The sequence below is a fragment of the Typopeltis vanoorti genome, chromosome 22 (assembly GCF_054136105.1).
Source record: "Typopeltis vanoorti isolate ZY-2024b chromosome 22, IOZ_Tvanoo_1.0, whole genome shotgun sequence".
Lineage (NCBI taxonomy): Eukaryota > Metazoa > Arthropoda > Arachnida > Uropygi > Thelyphonidae > Typopeltis > Typopeltis vanoorti.
Window position 1 is genome coordinate 52,833,826 of NC_143570.1, and position 23,058 is coordinate 52,856,883.

The 23,058-nt window shown below is 36.9% G+C and overlaps 1 protein-coding gene across 8 annotated transcripts in view; it reads right to left on the reverse strand.

The window, feature by feature from the left end:
- Positions 1-1,956: 1,956 nt before the first annotated feature.
- The window catches only part of LOC150094422 (tyrosine-protein phosphatase Lar-like), a 1,380,317-nt gene continuing 1,359,215 nt past the window's right edge, over positions 1,957-23,058 (reverse strand). For all 8 annotated transcript variants that reach the window (XM_090412197.1, XM_090412199.1, XM_090412204.1 and 5 more), the window contains 2 exons: positions 4,990-5,125; positions 1,957-3,470 (listed from right to left, as the gene is read on the reverse strand). In XM_090412197.1, the coding sequence (XP_090268323.1) occupies positions 3,402-3,470; positions 4,990-5,125 (205 nt within the window). In that variant the 3' untranslated portion in view covers positions 1,957-3,401. The remainder of the gene's footprint in view (positions 3,471-4,989; positions 5,126-23,058) is intronic.

Sequence of the window (23,058 nt, forward strand, 5' to 3'; positions counted from 1 at the left end):
AAAGAAATTCATTCGAAGTTCATAAAAGTTTATGGGCACTCTTCTCCTTCATTTTCGACAATTAAGAAATGGGCTGATGAGTTTAAACGTGGTCATACCAGCCTTGAAGATGATCCACATGAATCCGAACAGCAGTCAAAATAGTGGACAGAATCTGGTTGTTCAGCACCAAAGAAGACAAAGTCGATTCCATCAGCAGGGAAGGTCATGCCATCAGTGTTTTAGGATGCTGAAGGCAGTTTTTTATTAATCATCTTGAAAAGGGTAAAACAATAACCGGGGAATATTAATCTGATCTTTTAATCAGACTACACAAAAAAATTCGTGAGAAAAGACTCAGTTTGCAGAAGAAAAAAATCATCTTTCATCAGAACAATGCACCTGCCTACAAAGATGTTTTAGCAATGGGAAAAATAAGGAATCTGCACTATGAATTATTGGAACATCTAATTCTCCAAATCTGGGGAATAGGGAATACTCTATTCCCCAGATTTGGGTCCCTCTGACTTCTGTCTCTTCCCAAAACTAAAACTTTTCCTCACTGGTTAGCATTTTTCTTCAAATCACCTTCGAGAGGTGATTGTAGCTGTAGAGGGGTATTTTGCAGATCTTACTGAGAACCACCACAGGGATGGATAATGGTGCTGGAGCATCACTGGAATTAATGTATTAGTCTTAAGGGAGATTATGTTGAAAAATAAAAATAATTTTGAAATTATAAATTTGTTTTTTCATTGTTAGGGTGAGAACTTTTCAGACCACCCTCGTATAATTCTAGTTTAGTGCCTTTCTAAACTGTTATATATTTATCCATGTACTGGCAAAGTTTACACTGTCATGAGGATCATTTAGTAGAATAACTTCCCAAAACTGGTAGAGTTCTAGGATGTTCTATATACATAGAACTATATAGTTCTATATAGGTTTGGTTGATGAATATGAGCTTTATAGCTTTCTTTCTTTCTGTAAGCAACTTTCTAACCAAAAATGACTTTACTCTTTTTCCATTAAATCCTGTGTCTAGTAGACCAGACACATGGCATGAATGTTGATGATTTAAAATTCTGAAAGATGTTCTTCTTGCACAGACCTACCTGTCTGCCCATGATACAAGTGACTGCAAGAGCTAGGCATTCAGTGAATGCCTGGATATGAAAAAAATAGGAAATTCATTCTTTGCAGAGTTCAAGAATGATTTTCATTTAGGACAAGATGAAAGGAGAGTTCGAGGTTTATCTGGCATAAAAGTCTCTGGCAAGCTTTTCAGACAAATCTTTGACTTATGGGAGAACAGAAATCTCTTCCTGAAAACAAAGATGGAGATTGTCTATTATTTTTCTGATTATATTGGCATTGCAGCCATTAGAAATGAAAACAGTTTTAATGAAAGACAGTTGTGTTATTAAAAAGGAATGTATGGAGCATGAGGTATTTGCACTTGTTCACTAGCATTTTGATAATGTTTAGTTTCTGGGATCAATGGTAAGTCCAGAGACATAAATCTCTTATTGTCCTGTGAGGATAAATTTAAAGTATGCCAAATTTGATTTGTATCATAACTTTTATTCAATTTCACTTTGCCCTATTTAGTCCTCTTATGGTAACTATTTTTTAAAGTTTTCTAAATCAGATTTTAGCTCATTAACTGGATGTTTCATGGAGACATATTCTCATCCCAATAAAGTGAAATTGGGGTGTAAACATGTTAAAATTATTGGGCATTAAAAAAAAAACTAAACCTTCTCAAGGCACAATGTAATCCAACATACCTCATTATAAAGCTTTGTTTAGCATGAGCTTTGTGCTTTTGTATTTATTGCTATTGGTTAACATAAATGTAATGTTGATTTTTTTTAATATATTAAATCTTAAATATTTATTTTTGAAGTTATATCAAGATGTTTGGATTGTTGGTTTAATATTATGCTAAGTTCACTGAGTAAAAATTCTATTCATAAAAAATGAATATATTATTTACTATATTTGCAATATGCAATGGAGCACTGTGTGCTCAGATGTACTCAGTTACATGAAAAAACTATATGCGATCAGTTAATAAAAAATAATGTATTTTACATTTGTTTTCATTTTTTTTTTTGTCTTCATACAACTTTATACAGCATTCAGAGAAATGGATGATGCTATACACATGCTTTTCTGAAATAATAGCGAAAATGATGTCATTCAATTCCCTGCCCCCTATGACTTACATACAAATTTACACAAGTGTAACACTTAAAAATGCAAATTAAAAGATCCACTCCTTTTTCTTACTGGAAAAAATATACAATTTGTTTAAAACTAGATAAATTTATTTCTTTAAAGTTTTTTATCTAGAGTTTGCAAGAAACTCCATTTTCTTGTTTTTAAAAAGCTTTAACATGCAACAAATAGAAGGGAGGTGGAGAACAGTATCGAGAGTAAACAAACATGACAGATGAAACATGTGACCTGATCAAAGTTTAGGAATATGTCTACCTGGCAGTGTTAGGTGCCTTGAACTACAGTCACAAACTTATGCTTAACAAAATGATCTGTACACAAATTCACAATAACATTGCTTGCAAATGTAAGAGGTAAAAAGGTTTATATCTCTCTAATGTCCTCCTTGTAGAGGATGTAGAAAAGATGGTTAATAACAATATAGAAAACCTGATTTACCCTTTATAGGCCTTCTCTGTAAGCCTGACAATAAAGATAGTCTACTTGCAATTTCAAGCAGAACCAGAATTGTATACCACAAGGCCAGATAAGCATAAATTAGTCTTTTATCAAGTCCATATAGCACTACTTAATGATTGTTCTCAAGACAGCTGTAGACTGTTATTGCGCTCCTTGAATAATCAGGAGCTTTTGAGCTTCACAGCAGAGGTGAGGATGAATGGTTTCATGGAGTTAATAGTGACAGGATTTCACTTTACCATTTTAAAATGTTATGCGAGTATAGCACTTTGGGATCAGAACCACATTTGCTACATTACATACTTTTTCTGTTTATTGTTGGTAGTTTTATTATCTTTCTCTAATCCTCAGAATCAATGTAATTGTGCTTGTAGTAGTAATATCTGAAGGAACTTGACAAGGCCTAAAAGAACGTGGCTTCCTGCCACTTGGAGGGAACAGGAATAGCCATCCCCCTCAGGACTGAGAAAGAGGGGGCCGGACAGCACCATACGCACAATTCAAAAGGCTCCAATCTCCTCATGCTTGGCGCAGGGCAAGTCTTAGGGCTTTTGCATCCTCTGTGCAATTATGCTTCATCACATAGTCCTGCGAGACAGAGGACAACTAGCCCTAAGTTGTTGCTGTTTCTTGAATGACTATACCCTGGTTTATATCCCAACCCGGGACGAGAACGAGCAGAACTGGACATAGTCCTCGAAGCACCATGTATGGAAGGGTCAATTTGCATAGTGGTCAAAGGATCCTAAGTATTCCAGAGCTGCTCGGTAACAGAACTGGTACTGGTCCTAAAAAAAAAATAAGTTATAATTTAGTTCAAAAACAAAAAAATATTTAATAAATAAGTAATATTAATCCACTTTAATGTAATTTCTGACATCCTTGGATGGTTTATGAGATATCCTGTCAGTCAGCATTGTTTAAACTGTTCCATGAAGTAGTCAGCCAGTATTGGAGAAAGTGTCCACCAATGGCAGCCCTCAATTTGCTGGTAAAATTTATCTTGATATCTAAAATAGCCAGAATGAATGACCAAGTCAAATAGGCAAACAGTAACCACAGAAAATCTTGTTCAGTGTTTCACATTAGTGAATAAAGACACAGTATTTAAGCTAAATACAAGATCAAAAGAGCAAACATGAAGCAATGATATCTTTCCTTAGAAATGAGAAATGGTCTTAATACATGAACAAGATTTATCTGTGAATGCCAAAAGAAAAGAGGTGTTTTGGAATAAGGCAAAGCAGTCTATGATGGGATGCATTATAGACGAAGTATATAATGAAATGTTTGCTTTGTGTATGTTAGGAAGTCCATACTCAAGGAGGATGTCCAAGTTATGTTTAAAGTTTCTTTATTCCAGCAAGAGACACTATCAACGAGTATATTTAATTTTTTAATTTGGCTATTAATAGGACCATTAGCAAGATGACAATATGTGAAATGGCCATGCAGCATTAGTGTTAGTTTTCTGTGGTATTCATTCTGATATTGAACTACCAATGTTTTCCCTTTATCAGCCTTTGAAATAACAAAATTAGTATTTCTCCTTAGAGAAATTTCTGGGTGAGACATTCAGAGGAGGAGACTTGGAATTGCAAAGTATGTGCATGATTCAAAAACAAAGGTGGTTAGCCATATCTAAATTAATTACTAATTAACTTAGATATGGAAAATCCTGAAAATCACAGGAAAATTCATTTATTAAGAACAGTTCTCATTTCAGAGAAAAGATATCAGAATTTCATCTTTGCCACAGTGATCTTTACTCAGTTCATATAATGTGTCTTTATTCACTAAAGTTCCCCCAGACGAAACAATGGACTTTTTTTTTTTTGCAATACTTTCTTGTAGATATCATTTGCCTCTGTCATTTGTCACTAAACAGCAAATTCACTCAATCTGCTGAGTGAATGTACTACCACAGGTAGTACTCTTTTTCAAATACTGGCTACATCATGGAGCAAAATGAACAATACCTACTGAACAGCATCTTTTCTAAACCATCCTTATGGTACATATGTGTGGATGATATCCTTATGATTTGGCATGCAATTAACAGATGACAGTCTATGTAGATAGTTTTAATTAGCAAAGCATTAATTAGGTTTACTTTACTTGATTGTGACTTGCCATTGAGCTTAACATTCCAAGGTGAAATTTGAAATGATGATTTTCATTTCTTGATATATATTTGCAAATATTTTAACTTTTTTTGCAATTGCATTAATTTTCTTTTCAATCTGGTTTATTTTATTAGAAAATAATAAATCCGATTATAAAAGATTAAATGACATCAATACTCACTTCTGCCTGTACCATTCCAGGCCTTTGTGTGCGTAGTGTTCTGACTGTCTGGAATAAATCTACTACACCTTCGTATTGCATCCTTTCTAAGACTATGCTAAGAGTGATAAATACACCAGTCCTTCCAACACCAGCACTGAGAAGAGAAAAAAATATTAACTAATATATATCTTCCTTGTTATATATTTTTATATCCATTAACATTTCCTGATTTTATCAGGAAAAGATGGCAAATAGGAAAAAATAAAAATATCAAAAGTCCAACAGTTATTTCAAATCAATTTTCTTTATTTCCCATTCCCTTCTTTCCTCTTAAAACTCATCTCTACAGACTAGAGTACCTATATCATCTTAATTAGAACACATTCAGCATCAGCATGCTCACTATGTACTCAGGCAACACATTCCATTCAAGTTCCTGGGGCAAATTTCAACCAGCACAATACATCTCAATTCATCTTCTCTCAAAGCTTATGACTCTATGCTTTTTAATATTGAATTGGCATAACCTCTTATTTGTCCATAGCACCAGCCTATTTAAATCCTTTTATAAATATTTCAGAGTTCTCTGCCATTACTCTTCCCATTGGCACTGCAAACTGAATGTCTCCACTCACACTCAAATAATTTAAACGAAATAGCCTTTTAGCAACAAAATAAAACTTTTTCATATGTTTGAAAACATCTTCTTTTGTGCAAGGCAAATCTTTAATGGTCTGTAAACATGTTTCACTATGGACTATCACTTTATAGAATACTGAACTGATTTGTTTTTGTCATTATTTCTTTCCTAAGCATCTCATCAGTATGTTATTATTCTTAGTACAACACAAAGAACACATAATTCACAGATTAAAAAATAATGCTATTGGTGGATGGTAGATGGCATTGTGCATAGATAGTGGAGGATTAAATAGTGGAGACAGTGGGTTGTGTGGAGTACCTTCCCTTCCAGCAGTGAGGGAGGGCAATCCACACCACACAATCTGCCCAGATGATTCACCCTGAATACTTTATTACTTGTCATAATAAATTTTAAATTTAATCACAGTCCTCATATTCAGGACATGCTCTGGCATTGCATTTTAATTACACATCACTATCTTCCCTACAGTTTTTCAGATTCACCCAGACTTAGGCCCAGCAAGCTTTAAATTTTAACTCAGAATAGATACTCAATCTAAAACTCAACAAGTTTGAATCCAAAATTTGTATATATTAAAGATTACAAGATAAATAGATTTTGTCAATTTTTGATACTTATATTCGAAGATCATGAATAAAAATAAAAAATCAATTGATCAAATAAAAATTATTATTTTTCATGACATTTAAAGGCAAAGTTTACAAAATGAAGCTAATATACATGTGTGTGTGTCACACATGTGACAGCAGTTTGCAGCTAGAATTTTTATTCTTCAGTCTGTATGTTACATATATATATATATATATAATTTATGAAGTATGAACTGCTATGAAATTATAAAGAACAATATTTATTATAAGGAAATAATGCAAATGAACAAGCTTTCGACAACAAAATAAAATGTTTTTGTATGTTTGAAAACATATGGTCACATATGGTGGAAGAGATGAATGCAAGGTGAATCAGAGTAGGAGTGAGAGAAAGTTTTGGGAATGATAGAAGAGGAGAGAATAGAAGCAGTAGGAGAGAGGGAATGAGAGACAGGTTTGGGAATGATAGAAGAGGAGAGAATAGAAACAGTAGGAGTGAGAGAGAGTTATGGGAATGATAGAGAAGGGGAGAATGGAAACAGTCAAAGAGAGGAAATGTGAAGGAGTGATGCCAGGACAGCAAATAAGTAGGGGAACCCTTTCTCTCTGTGTTCCCCTACTTATTTGCTGTCCTGGCATCACATTAGAGGAGAGAGATGCAGGTGAGCAATCAAGGAACAGAATGGTTAGAGGTGTGATGTATGGAGACTCAATGATCTCAGGTGTGCAAGATAAGATGCCAGAGGTGTGTTTGCCTGGAGGGATGATAGAAAATGTGACTATGGCAATTAAAAGGGGTGAAAGGATGGATGAAATGATTGTGATGGCAGGCACGAATGACTTGAGAGGCAATGTAAATCGGGTGGTGAGATTCTTGCCCGAGGTTGTGCAAAATAAAATACAGAGAGAAAAGATTGTATGTGTGTGTTGCCCAGGTATGATAGTGATGAGTTGAGCAGAAGAGCAGTAATACTGAATAGCATAATAGCCAGAATGTGTCAAAAGAGAGAGAATTGGAATATGTGGACACTTGGAGGGCATTTGAGGATAGAGGGGGAACTGTATGTGAGAGACCGCTTGCATTTGAATGAGGAAGGATGAATGCATCTGGAGAGATTGCGGTTTTCTGAACAAGTCAGTGTGTCAATGCAGGGAAACTAGAATTCCCAGGGTGGATGATAGCAGGGGTGGCCTCTTGTGGGAATGGGTGCTTGGGGGAAGGGAGACAACATCAGGTAACACTGAATCCAGTGGGGTCGAGAAGGGACAATGATAGTTTATAGAAGCAGCGACATTTTTATGCTCTATACTTTAGACTTTATGCCAGGAGTATATGAAATAAAGGGGATGAATTGGTGGCACTGATAGCATCAGCCTGGCCAAAGATTATTGGGATCTATGAGACGTGGTTGATGGAGGATGATATAATAACAGGAATTGAAGTGGCAGGGTACAGCATTTTTCAGCTGGATAGGAAAGGAAAACATGGTGGTGGAGTACCGCTTATGATAAGTGATAACTTATGTCCTCTAAGAGTGGAGGCTTTGGAAGGCAGTGACACTAATGGTTTTGAAAGCATATGGTGTGAGGTAGAAGTGGGCAAGACAGGATATTCAGTGAGTGTTGCTATAAGCCAGGGAGCAGGACATCTTTAGACAGTTGAGCTTAGCAAGTGTAAAAAGAATGATCGTTATGGGAAATTTTAACTACAGCAGTATAAGCTGGGAAGAGGAAAATGCATAGTAATAAGGGGATGGAATTTCTAGAATTCTTGAGGGACAAATGTCTTAGGCAACATATAATAGAGGGAACAAGAGGTTCAAGAGTTTTGGATTTGGTCATAGCATCAGAAGAGCTGATAATATGTGAGATGACATCTCTCTCCCACCAGTTGGTCATTCTGTCCATTTTGACTTGGAAGATGAATAGACATGCAGGTGTATCAAAGAAAAGGGAACGTATGTGGAATTATAAAGCAGGTGATTATAATAGTTTTAGGTATCAACTAGGGATAGTTCCATGGAGGACAGAATTGGAAGGTGAGGATATTATTAATGCTTGGGAAATTGTGAAAGGATATTTGTTAGCAGCAACAGTAAGCTGTATTCCACAAATGAAGAAGCGGACACAATTTGGTGTAAAGTGGATGACAAACAACATCAAACAGGAACTGAGTTGAAAAAGAGATTATGGAAGAGATATAAGGAGAGAGGTGGAGGGCAGATACACGAAGAATATAAGATGCAGGCCAGGAGAGTGAATAGTATGGTGAGGAAGGCAAAACTAGAATATGAGAAAAGAGTGGCACTAAGATCCAAAGAAAATCCTACGGATTTTTTAGCTATGTGGAAGAATGACATTGCAGGATAAAAATGGGAATAGTGTGACTGATGCAGAGGACATAGTGGAGTTGTTTAATGAGCACTCCACTATGTCCTCTGCATCAGTCACTCTATTCCCATTTTTATAACAAGTACTCAGTATTTGGAACACACTCTCCTCTAAACCCTGAACCTGCCCTATTCCTCTAGTATTAAACCTTCTTCTCCAGGATGAAATACTCCAATAATAGAGGAATAGGGCAGGTTTAGAGGTGCAAGAGGAGAGTTTGTGTTCCAAATACTGGGTATGCTGGATACCAGTAAAGCTGTGGGACTGGATGGTATTTCACCATGGGTTTTGAGAGAATGTGCTGAAGAACTGACAGCTCTGTTGACCTGGCTCTTCAATAAAATCTGGCTGCGGGGAAAGTAACCAAGGAATGGAAGGAAGGTAAGATGGTACCATTGCACAAGGGTGGTAGCAGACTGGAAGTGTCTAATTATAAGGGTAATGTTATTTGTGAGAATCAACATGCATTTGTTAAGGGGCATACTTGCTTTAGTAATTGGAAGGCCAGGATATTATTAATGCTTGGGAAATTGTGAAAGGATATTTGTTAGCAGCAATAGTAAGCTGTATTCCATGAATGAAGAAGCGGACACAATTAAAAAAGTGGTTAGCGTATCTGCTTTTCAGCTAAAAGGCTGCGAGTTCGAATCCCGTCGTGGGCATGGATGTTTGTGATTGTCTGTGGAAATACTAGTGGTGGTCGGCGGTAGATGGCGTTGGTGTAGTTGAGGTCAGTTGGTGGATTGACAGTTGATTGAGTGGTTTAGACAGAGTTGTAGAGTAGATGCTCTCCCTCGATGAGTCTTTGAACTCCCTGGAGGTGTGAAATAATAATAATAATATGATTGCCTTTTATAATAAAGTGACAAGAGCAGGGAAAGGTATATACTGCCATTTTTTTGGATTTTGCAAAGACATTTGACAGGGTGCCACATGATAAGCTGATATTTAAGTTGCAACACATAGAGGTGCTTAAGGGTCAAAGCTGTATAACTGAGAGGAGACCTCCACATAGCCTTTAAAGGAATGTGGAGAACCGACCAGGGCTTCTGACCTAATGTCCAATCCTCACCTTCTCGTGGTGCACCCTGTTGGGTATCTACTTGGATACTGAACGAACGAGGATGGGCTGGCAATTTGGGATTTAGCCGACCAAATTGTATTCTTGTTGGTTAAACCAAAATAAAAAATGTTGGTACAACATGACAAAATTTCATGCCGGCTGGGGTGTTGCCTGGTTAAACAAGGCCCCCGTTGTTTTCGCCAGGGAACCAGGGTGAACAGTAAAAAGTCAGCTACTGTAACAAATCTGAAAACAAACCCCAACTCAACATCACCAGAGTTAAAGATCGGCACTATCAACGTAAGAAGCCTGAATGGCAAAGAAATAGAGCTAGCTGAGGAATTAGATAAGTACCAGATTGACATAATAGGGGTGACTGAAACAAAAAAGACCAAAACTGGTGAGATCTTTCTGAGCAATAAATACAAAATGTTATATTCAGGCAATGACAATCAAGGAAAAGAAGGAGTAGCCATAGTATTCAACACAAAATACGAGGCTAATCTTCTTGAATGGCAGTCAGTCTCAAGTAGAGTAATGTGGCCAAATATGAGAATGGGGAACTGGACAATGAGACTTATTTGTGCCTATGGTCCCACAGAAGGTTCTACTAAGGTAGAAGTGGAGGAATTTTTTGAGGCTTTAGAAAAAGCAACTGACACAATGAAAAAGGAAAAGTTGGTCCTTGTTTTCTTGTGTAGAGGCTTAAGTGCTGTGAGGACATTATGTTGGAGGTTTAATGGATTTTTTACAACACTCATAAAGATTTAAATTATACAACTTAAACAAATTAAACTGCCAACAAGGACCAATAATAATTATTGGTCCTTGTTGAGGATCTAAATAGCAGAGTAGGAAATGATTGTGAGACATACAAAAATATTTTGGGAAAATTTGGAGAAAAGAGCAAAGCTAATAATAATGGCAAATATCTGTTGGATTTCTGCGCAGGACATGGACAGGTTATTACTAACACCATGTTCCAATATAAAAATGTGCATAAATTCACATGGAGAGAAGAGGATAGGAATAAGAAAGGTCTCATTGATTATGTTATTGTTGATAGTGATGTTTTCTGCCTGGTGCGGGACACCAGAGTGTATAGAGGATTTGAAATTGGAAGTGATCACTATTTAGTCTTGAGCAGGATAAAATTGAATTTCATATTGAAAAGAATAGCATGTAACCAAGTTTTAAAGCGAATAAAAGTTGAGCAGCTCTCAGATGTGAACTGTAGACTAAAATACACAAAGATTATTGTAGAAAAAATGAAAGAGTTTGAGAACAGGAATCAAACCTTGGAGATTCAGTGGCAAACTCTGAAGAAAACATTGATTGATTCTGCCAGAGAGGCATGTGGTGAGGTTATCTGCAAGGATAAAAAAATCAGGACTCCCTGGTGGACACAAGAAGTTAAAGAGAGGCAGTGAAGGAAAAGAAGAAAGCATATCAAAAGTTCCTGTCAAATAAGTCAGCTTGTGCTCTTAGAGAATATAGAGACAAATGCAAGAATGCTAAACACTGTGTAAAACTAGCTAAACAAAAGTCACGGGAGGACTTTGGCAAGAATATAGAAAATAAATATCAAGAAAGTGGCAAAATATTCTGGAGGTTGTTGAAGAAGCTTAGGAATGGAGGAAAGAGTGCTGTAAAAGGAGTTAGAGATGATAAAGGTGACATGAAAACGGGAGAAAAAGATATCCTTGAAGTATGGAGTAATTACTTTGAAAAACTGCTAAATGAAAAAAGCAGTGATGACAGCACAGTGGTAAAAAACACTGACCAGGCATGCAGGCAGGAATACATATCCTACTTGAAGTAGAAAAAGCCATCAAAGGCTTGAAATGTGGAAAAGCAGCTGGAGTAGATGATATTCGACCAGAAATGCTAATGTATGGTGGTATAAGAGTCTTACAGTGGCTGTACTGCATAGTTCAGAAAGCCTGGACAGAGGGACAAATTCCCGATGATTGGAGTAGAGCTCTCATAGTACCCATGGTACCTACTGAGTGTTCCTGGCAAGATCTATGCAAGTATACTTGAGAAACGGTTGAGAAGAATTGTGGAAGAAAAGCTTGGCGAAGAACAAGCTGGATTCAGGCCAAACAGAGGCTGTCAGGATCAGATCTTCACTTTACGACAAATAGTCGAGAAAGCATGGGAATATAACAAAGATCTGTATTTAAGTTTTGTCGATTTAGAAAAGGCATATGATAAGGTGCCAAGAGAGAAGCTATTCAATACGCTGCAGTTATATGGTGTCAATGGGGCATTATATCAAGCAATACTCCTTGGAGGCCTGAATAATAATAATAATAATAATACTTAGTCTTTGAGTTGTAAGTCAATCTGGTGTGAGACAAGGATGTACATTATCCCCTCTATTATTCATTATCTATATGGATCACTTTATGAAGGAAAGTGGTATTAAACATGATATCAAAATTGGAGATGTTAATGTCAGCTCTTTGCTTTATGCAGATGATGTTATACTTCTAATAATATTTATACCACACTAGGACTATTGTTCTCAGATTTGGTCCCCAGGATTTGAAGGGGATAAATTAACTGTGGAAAGGATACAAAGACGGATAACAAAGACTGTTTCAGGACTGTACAAGGATAGTTATGAGGATCGGCTGAGAGAATGTGGACTGCAGAGTTTGGTGGATAGAAGAAGGAGAGGTGATATGATTGAGACTTTTAAACTGTTGAGAGGTGGTTACAGGGTTGACACTGGGGAGTTCTTTCGCTTGGTTGAACAGCGGGAAGGAGTGATAACAAGAGGCCATCCCTGGAAGTTACGAAAGGAAACTGTGAGCAAGAGGGTAAGGAGTGGTTTCTTTGTGTGGAGGGTGGTTGAGCCGTGGAATGCATTGCCTGATGGAGTGGTGGGAGCGAGAACGGTCAGTGAGTTTAAAGAGTGGTATGATAGACTTTGTGTTTCTCAGGGGAAGGGGACCTCCCCTCGATGAGTCTTTTGACTCCTTGGAGGCCTGAATAATAATAATAATAATAATACTTAGTCTTTGAGTTGTAAGTCAGCAGTTAGAATTGAAGGAAGTAGAGGAAGATGGTTTAATGTTAAATCTGGTGTGAGACAAGGATGTATATTATCCCCTCTGTTATTCATTATCTATATGGATCACATTATGAAGGAAAGTGGTATTAAACATGATATCAAAATTGGAAATGTTAATGTCAGCTCTTTGCTTTATGCGGATGATGTTATACTTCTAAATAAATCCGCTACAAGTCTGCAAGATTCTCTGACTAAATTGAATAGCTGTTGTAATAGATATGGTATGAAGGTCAGCAATAAAAAGACAAAGACAATGAAAATAGGCAGAATCATTGAAAATGTCAACTGTGTTGTGAATGGAGAACCTGTGGAACAAGTGAAATATTTCAGTTACTTAGGTATGATTTTTAGTGAAGATGGTAAATTAAATATAGAAATAGACAACAGAATCAGCAAAGCTGGTATGGTGGGAAGTCATTTGAATAAATTCATATGGAATAAGAGAGAAATTAGTCGGAACACTAAATTAGCTGTATACAAGACAGTGTTCAAACCAGTTTTAACTTATGGATCTGAGAGCTGGGTCAGAAGTAAAACACTTGACCAAAGACTAGAGACAACAGATATGAGAATCCTGAGAAAGATTAGAGGCGTGAACAGATGGCATCAATGGCAATATCATATTAAAAACGAGAATATTAGGAAAGAACTTGACATTGTCAGGATCCAGGAATGCATTAACAGAGCTAATCTCAGGTGGTATGGTCACTTAAACAGAATGGGCGAGGAAAGATTAGCAAAACAAGTGTTCTCTGCCAGGTTGGCAGCAAAATGACCCAGAGGAAGACCAAGATATAGGTGGATTGATATGGTACAAAGTGCCTTAGACGATAGAAATATAAGATCTGATAATGTTGGAGTCTTGACAAGTAACAGACTGATTTGGAGGAAAATTGTAGATAGGAAGTTAGTAATGATATAATTTTTTCATGTAGTACTATCATATCCTGGACACCCCTTGTGGGTACATGGCAGGAATTTGATGATGATGATGATGATACATGAGTTTAGAGGTTGGGTTAGTCAACTAGATTCAGGATTGGCTGTCTGATAGGTATCAGAGAGTTGTGTATGGTGGGGCAGTAACAAGGAGGCAGAAGGTTACAATTGGGGTCCCACACAGTGTTGCCAATTTAGCTCTTTTGGAGCTAGATCTAGCTCTTTTTTTTTCTTCCCTAGCTCCTTCAGAACTAGTTTCAGCTCTTTTTAGTTGTTTTTATAACTTACTTTTAAAGAAATTGTTTTAAAAGTTTTCCAGATGTTCACATTTGATAAGGAATTGTATTGTACATTCAGTGTGAGCATCGTACACGTTTCAAAGCATGATGACGTCAGTCAGTCACGTGGCCCAACAGTCTGCCATTTTGTCGTCTTAAAGTTGATAGCACCGCTACAAGTTAGTCCTTGCACAGTGTTCTGGTTGGTAGTTACAATAGTGAGTGGGAAGTTTTCAAAGACTGATTGTAATTCGTTGCAGTAAAGAGTTGTATACCCTTCTTCAAAAATGAGCAAAGAGAAAAATAAACTTACAAGCAAAAATTTAGGAGGGAGTGGTTGCAAATGGGAATTTTATTAAATGGTTGTGCGAAGTTCCTGGTGATGCTACAAAAGGCCACTGCAAGTTTTGCAGATGTGATATAGCTGCTAAATATTGTCAGCTTGTAAAGCATAGCAAAACTAAGAAACATCTTGCTGCAGTTCCATATAAGGTTGTTCCTATTACAAATATGCTTGTGAAAAAAGTCTGATGAGACCGCAAACTTTGAAGGTAGGTTAGCATTATTTCGTTGTTGTCACTCATCATTCAATAGTTGCGATCATCTAGATCTTTGCAAAAATGTCATCCCAGAGAGTCAAATTATGCCAAGGTAAAAATGCACCGAACTAAGTGCTCTGCAATTGTAAAGAATATTCTAAGTGAGCATTTTGAAGAAGATCTAATTGCAGACATTGGAGATGAAAATTTCAGCTTGCTAATAGACGAATTGAATGATATCACAGTGAATAAGATTTTAGGAATGGCCATCATTTATTATAGCAAGAAATTCAATAAAATTATGCATACATTTCTGAGAATGGTGGTTCTAGAAAAGTGACTCTAGTGGTATTGGGGCTGCAGTGAAAACAGAGCTCTTGACCAAGAAACTGGACATTAGAAATCTCATTGCAATTGATACAGACAATGGCAGTGTTATGGTTGGTGTCAATAATGGCATTTATGAACATCTGAAGGCATATATTCCCTCCTTCATTTTAATTAGATGTGTATGCCATTCAATACAACTGGCAATGTCTCACACTTGTGCAGAATCTCTCCCAAGAAAATTAGAATTTTTAGTTGCCGAAACGTATGTGGTTTTCACATTCTTCTTCAAGACAAGCAGCATACAAAGAGCTGTATCAAACTATCAACGAAAATGATGCTCCTCTGAAAATTGTAAGCAACTGTGCAACGAGGTGGCTCTCCATTGAAACTGCAGTAGACAGAATTCTCAGCCAGTGGTTGGAATTTAAAACTCACTTCGAAGTCGTAAGTGTGAGATAAATGTTACAAAGCTCAAATTTTGTGGGAGATGTACAAAGATGAAAGGAATCTGTTGTACCTTTTATTTTTGTATCCTATTTTAGTTCAAGTTCAGCAAGTTAACACAATTTTCGAATCTAACAGTGCAGATAAGATGAGATTATTTTAAGACCTTTCTCATCTGATTCGCTCTATTGTTAATATGTTAGTGCTACCATCATCCACAGTTGACCCTCTAGAGTCAGAGATTGATGACTATTTGGATCCCAATCCAAATCTTGGTTACAGATTTGAAAGAAAAATTTCAGAGTTGATGATACAAAAGAAAATAACTCAAAATGATGAACAAGACAGTTTCTTCTTGGTCTCTTCAAACAGCTAAAGCAAAGGCTGCCTGAAACTTTGAATATTTTAATGGATTCATTCCAGATGCATCTTTATATTCTTTACAAGAATATAAAGATGCATCTGGAATAAATCCATTTAAAGAAATTGCTCAGTGTGCAATAAATTTATTAATACTGCCAAATTCTAATGCGGAAATTGAACGAATTTTTAGTTCCATGAATGTAGTTAAAACTAAATTAAGAAACAAGATGGAATTGCCAATGCTGACAGCTATTTTGTCAGTCAAGTATGGCCTCAGGCATAACAAGTGCTGTACAGACTATCATTTACCACCATCTACACTGAGTAATATTGGCACGATGGCCACATATAATAAAGCTGAAAATCTAAGTGAAAACATGAGTGAATTAAGTGCAAGACCACATAGAAGATGTATTTAGCCACTTATATGCAAGTATCACTTCAACTTGAATAAAGTAACTAACTTAAAAGTATAAACTACTACTTTTAAAATTTTAGCTTCAAATTTTTATTTTTAACTCCTTTTTAGCTCTTTTTTTTAAAGATTTAGCTGTTTTTAGTAATTTTCATTTGGCAACACTTCCCACAGGGCTCAGTACTGGGACCTGTCTTGTTTAACCTATATATATCAATGACATTGTCAGTGGATTTCAGGTGGATATTCAGTTGTTTGCAGATGATGGGAAGCTGGGAAGGGTTATTAGTAATAGTGCAGATGCAGCAGCCCTGCAAGAGGATTTGAATAAACTAGACCGATGCACAAATGAATGGGGGTGTCAATTTAATGCAGCAAAATGAAAAGTCTTGAAGTTTGGGAACCATCGATGGGAGGATGCATACTCGGTTGTAGGAACTATACTGGAGGAAGTATGGGAGAAAAGAGATCTGGGGGGATGATGATTGATAGAAAACTGAAATTCAGGGAATACAGGGTGTTCGGGATAAATTTGACAGTTTCGTAAGGAAAAAGAAAATCTTCTTTGTATCTATTAAATTTAATGAATTGACAAAAAAACATTACAGGCAGAGTTAATTACAATACTATCAACAAGATTTACTCAAAATAACCACCATTAGCATCGATCACAGCTTCAATTCTGCTTCGGAACCTCGAACAAGCTGATGCTACAGTCTCCCTGGGAAGGGCCGCAAAAACTGTTTTAATTTTATCCATTAACTGGGCTTTTGTATTACTGGAAGTGCGATTGGTGTCTTTTTCAACTGCGCCCCATACAAAATAATCCATGGGGTTAAGGTCTGGGGAGTTTGGAGGCCAAACATTTGGACTGGTGAAGTCGTAGAAATTTTCAGACAACCATTTTTGACTTTTCCCAGAGGTGTGGCAAGGGGCCAAATCCTGCTGCCATACATATGGCCTACCATTGGCTACCCTTGTTATCCAGGGCTTGACTACAGTTAGCAACTCCACGAACAAAGCCCGAATTCCAATGCCAGGGTTCTTCAACACCTGTTCCTGCAGATTTGCGAGGAATTCTGCTGTACGAACGCAATCAGATCGTCTGCTAGGGATCTTTCTTCTTGCTACATCCTCGTAGTCACCATTGCAAGTCTCTAGTTCATGCCTGATTGTTTTTACTGTATTCAGGGAGCATTGGGCAGCAGTCGTAATATCCTTATTTTGATGGCGGGCACGAATCATCATGATACAAGTTATTCTCTTCCATGATTCAGGTGGGTTCCAGCTATCCATCCTTTCTGACATCTTGTATATGAATGAAGAAGGGTCCAAACTTTTAAATGAAGAGAAGTGTGTGTTAATACATGTAACTTACGGAAAAATATAATTAATTATAAATATGTCAAATTTATCCCGAACACCCTGTATATTGCAAAGGTGGTGAAGGCAACCCAGAGGACTGCTGCAATACTGAGAAGGATGCTGACCTGCAGAGATAAGAGTTATTGTTCCATTGTATAAGACCCTGATCAGACCACACTTAGACTATTGTTATCAAATTTGGTCCCCAGGATTTGAAGGGGATAAATTAATTGTGGAAAGGGTACAGAGGCAGATAGCAAAGATGGTTTCAGGACTACACAATGTCAGTTATGAGAATCGACTGAGGGAATGTGGACTGCAGAGTTGGTGGATAGAAGAAGGAAAGGTGATATGATTGAGACTTTTAAACTGTTGAGAGACAGTTACAGGGTAGACATTGGGGGAGCTCTTTCACTTGGTCAAACAGCGGGAAGGAGTGATGACAAGGGGCCATCCCTGGAAGTTATGAAAGGAGACTGCGAGCAAGAGGATAAGGAGTGGTTTCTTTGCATGGAGGGTGGTTGAACCGTGGAATGCATTGCCTGATAGAGTGGTTAGAGCAGGAACAGTCAATGGGTTCAAGGAGTGGTATGATAAACTTTGTGTTTCCTAAAAACGACCTCCCAACGATGAGTCTGTTGACTCCATGGAGGTCTGGATAATAATAATATGATCTATCACTTTTTAATATAATAAATTGCTTTGTCTTCATCATTATTTCTTTTCCAAGCATCTCTGAACAGATTAGGAAAAGCTTATTGTAACAAGTATAAACAAACAGTCGTGGTGCGTTTGTTTCCTAGTTTTGATAATCTGCTAACCCATTTCGTGGTCATTTTTGATTACTTTTTTTTTCAATGGATAATCCACAGTACAACATGATCAGATTTCATGCCATCTGGAGCATCACCCAGTTAAATTAGACCCTTGCTGTTTTCTGTCAGGGAACCAAGACAAACAATGAAAAGTTAGCTACTGGAACACTCTCCAACTCAACATTTAGAAGAAGAAGAAGAAAAACAAACCTAATGTCAGAAGAACTGAAGAGAGGAACATTATTAATGAGTATTTATGGAAAGGAAATCAAACTTGCAGAAGTACCAGAACTGAGGTAAAGAAGACAAAAAACAGGTGAGTTCTTTCTAACAACAAGCCCAGGATGTTATTTGGGCAATGACAATCGGATACAGATGATTGTCAACTGCAAAATTTGGAAATGGATGATGAAACTTATTTGTGCCTAGTTCCACTGAAAGTTCTTCTAAGGAAGAAGTGGAAGAATTTTTCAAATTCATTAGAGAGGGCAGCTGACATAAAAAGAAAATGGAAAAAGTAGTCTGTTCTTCCAACTTGGATAAAGTGAAAAAACAACTTGGTCAGCTTTGTTATTGAATTCCTATTCGATAGGAATTCAATTATAAAAAAATTATTTCACACAATTTTGTATTCATACAAAATTGTGTAAAATAATTTTATATATGTTATCTTATTTTAATGTAATCTCCCCCCCCCCCTCCAGATATAGTTTAATTTAATTCTATAACACGCTAACTGAATGCATATTGGGATTCCATTGTAATCATGTGCCCTAACTGTATGTTATTCCTAGCATTGTTTGAATTAATTGTACTGACGATGTCCTAGGATACTTAGGATGAAATATTTACTTATTAAAACTTATTACTGTGGTTATTACGTGTGTTTGTTTAGTCATACCATCCTCATTCCAAAACCTAATAGAGATCACACCTTAATCAGCAGCTGGAGACCTATTTCTCTATCTAATACTGACTACAAGATATTTTTCCGCATTATCAATAACAGGCTCAAAGTAGATACATAATTAAAGGCACACAGGTGTATGAAGTTCCAGGCCAAGCAGTAGAATTTAATCTGTTTCTTCTATGTGATATAAACTGTTTAGTTAATATGAAAAAGCAGTCGATAGCTGTGCTATCAGTAGACTTTACTCAAGCATTTGATAATGTCCAACATCCCTTTCTGTTCCACATCCTCCAGCAAAGTGGTGTATGTAGATAAAAAGGTACTATCTGTTATCAAAGGAGTCCATGCCAATTCAACTACCTGCCTCCTAGTTAATGGATTCCTGTCAGACCCAGTCAGAATTAGAAAAGGAGTCAAGCAAGGTTGCCCTCTTACTCCACTGCTCTTTGCATTGGTTCTTGAACCTTTCTTACACGAAGTCGACAATATACATGCTATACGAGGAATAACAGTTCCTTCAACTATGAAGGATAATGATCCCATATATATTTTTTGGTATTTGGAAAAAATTCAGCAAGATCAGTGGATTAGCTACTAATGCAGACAAGACAAAATTAACACGTTCACTGCCAACTAAGAGTATACTCATAGTTCGTATATGAGCTATACAAGCCAGCTACGAGTATACTCATATGACGCTTACCACCGGCAACGAGATTACCATACTGACCTTGAAGAAGTGAAATTGCTCGGCGTATGGGAACAGACTATGCCGAAGTAGCGTGGCAGCGAACGTGTTAAAAGTTTTTGGAAAGTGGGATCTTGGAGGCATTCCTTTTGGACTAATCCCTAAGAGAGAACCCCCTCATTATACTTGGAATTCCCTTCTCCACTTACCCAACATTACCAGTTCAAGAACTTATATACAAAACAAAAAAAAAAACTTATATAAAAAACTTTGAAACCAAATCTTAGAAGACTGGAAAATAGTCCACTTTATTTTTCTTCTGAAGCCATAATACTCAAAACCATAATCTTTCCTGCTCAGTTGTATGTAATAAATATTACAAACATCACAGAAGCTGAAGAAAAGCAATTATATAGTAAGCCAGTGCAATATTTTTGGTCTAGCTGATACCAAGAAGTTAAAAAGGAATTTCTTCAACTCTCAAAGAAGCATGGAGGATTTGGACTTCTATTCTTAAAATTCTGCTATTTAAGCAATACAGCTTCAATGTGCTACCTGGGTTTTCATCTTCTCCTGTTTGGAGTAAATGATTATAAAGGTCCAAAAGCTGAGATTGCTCCTGAATACTACAACACTCTGTGCTTAACTCGATTGCTACAACATTCTGGCATTGACATTCTTTCCATTAAAAAAAAAGCAAAATTTGGTATAACTAAAAATGTTTAATCTCTTTCGCCACAAACTTCCACAGTTGTGTACTGACAACAACACTTTGTTTTATAACTTATTGAAGTTCCAAGGATACCCTAACAGAAGTGAAGTGATCTTGTTTGGAGAATTGCATATGGCCACATTCCTGCCAATACGATCCAATGGAGGTACTTTAACATCAGACATCCAGTCTGTGACATCTATTACCAATTGGAAACAGTAGAACATGCATTCTACAGCTGCCCTCTTCCTTGCATATTTGGAACAGATTATGTAATGAGTTGGGCATTTGGCCCAACAGAACAAGTTATTTTTTTGCAGCATCCACTACCTGTAAGCAAAGGGAAAAGAATTTTGATTTTTATAATTAATGAATTAAAATACCATTTACGGAAGGTTAGAAAGAAACATGGATTTGAAAACCAGCAATATGACATCCAAATGCTTTATAATGATGTATTGAGAAAAATTTTATTGTTCAGTCAGACGATTTTTGTATTTGCAAAGAAGCATTCTAGGAGATATCAATTTTGACGACATGATGTTGGCCATCCACATTATGTAATATTTACTTGGGGTGGGGGGGATAAATTCTCCTATTTTTGCTATGAGAGGTGTTTTCAAATGGTTCCATCCTATTTAATTCAATGTGGTCTTATAGTCAATTACAGGGATGACAGGAGAGTAATCATAGGCAGAGAAGGCCAACTCAAGGCAATTAACTCAGATAAAGATAACCATATGGGTATCAGTCATCTTTGTGCTTTAGTTTCAATTGGTCTTTTGGTTGTTCATCTATATGAGATTGGTGAAAAAGGAAAACTCATAGCCTTTTATAATGACAGAGAAAAGGCCTCAGCTCTTTTATATCTATCTGTCTTTTTTTTCTCTTAATACTATCAGGCTCTCTTGCACGCCTACAGTAACTACTCTAGGCCAATGACGAACATTCCTTTATTTTTTCACCTTAATAAAGGTCAAAATCAGTCTAGATAGTGATCCTTCCCATAATGCATAGCATTATACATGTCCATAAGGGTATGTGCTTTGCATTATGGGATACTAAGGATGTAATGTGAAATATGAATTGCCCAGTTGTGAAGTTACTTCATGCATAAACTTTGTTTTCTTACACTTCGATAAAGAATTAAACCAGGAATATAATTTCTTGGCATCTTTAATTTATAGTATAATCAAGTCGAAAAAACTTTCAACTTCCCATCAACATGACAAGCAGAGACAAGCAGGTTATTGTTCCTCTGTATCGAGCCTTGATAAGACCCCATCTAGACTACTGTGCTCAGATTTGGTCACCTAGGTTTCTTCTTGATGGGGAGGAGGTGGAGAGGATCCAGAGGCGAGTGACCAAGATGATAGCAGGTCTGTGGAATGAACCGTATGAGAACAGGTTGAGGATTTGTGGGTTGCAAAAATTGGTTGATAGGCGGAGGAGGGGAGATATGATTGAGACATTCAAATTACTGAAGGGTTTCTATAAAATTAATTCAGAAGATATTTTTGAGTACAGGGCTGGTTGTGGGAGGACTAGGGGACATCCATGGAAACTGGGCAAAAGTGTGGTTAGTAAAGGTGTTAGAGCTGGGTTCTTTACTTTTAGAGTAGTGAATGAGTGGAATGCGCTCCCTGAGTCTGTGGTGGATGCTGTGACAGTGAATGAGTTTAAGGCGAGGTATGATAGATACTGTATGAATGTCAAATAGTTGTGATGAATATGATTTGGGGCCTCCCTCGATGAGTCCAATGACTCCCTGGAGTTGCCCGTAATAATAGTAATAATAATAGTAATAACATGGTGCACAGACGGTAATCTTTTAATCCAAAATGCATAACCTTACACTCTGCCACCACATTAAATTGGCATCCATTCTCCTTTGTACATACTGCCAGTCTATTTAAATCATCCTGTAAAATGCAACATCATCTTTGTTAACTATTGCTGTACCTAATTTTGCATCTGCAAATAACTGGATATTTCCCCTCAGATTATTTCCTACATCATTAATGAACAAATTAAATAGCAGTGTTCCAAGTACAGAACCCTATGGCACGGACACTAGTTGCAGGCCTTCTGTAGGATTGTGCACTTGCATAAACTACTGTCTGATATTTCTCCATCAACCATTCTCTTATCCACAACACCAGCTTTGTATCCATACCTATTTGATGTAATCTATGTATCAGAATTCCATCTGGTATCCTATCAAATGCCTTTGCAAAGTCCAGCAGTATGACTCTGTAGCTATTATCTTTATTCAACTCGGCTGTCACCTTATTATAGAAAGTGGGTAAATTACTGAAGCATGACTTACCCTTTACAATGCTATGCTGCTCCACCCCCGTAAAGTATCTCATTCCTGTCTACCCAGTCCTGAATACTTTGGTCTATAATTAGCTACTTCTGTCTTGGAACCACCTTTCTGCAAAGGAACTATTTTTACTTCTTTACATTTTCCCTTGGGACTCTACATGAGCTGACACT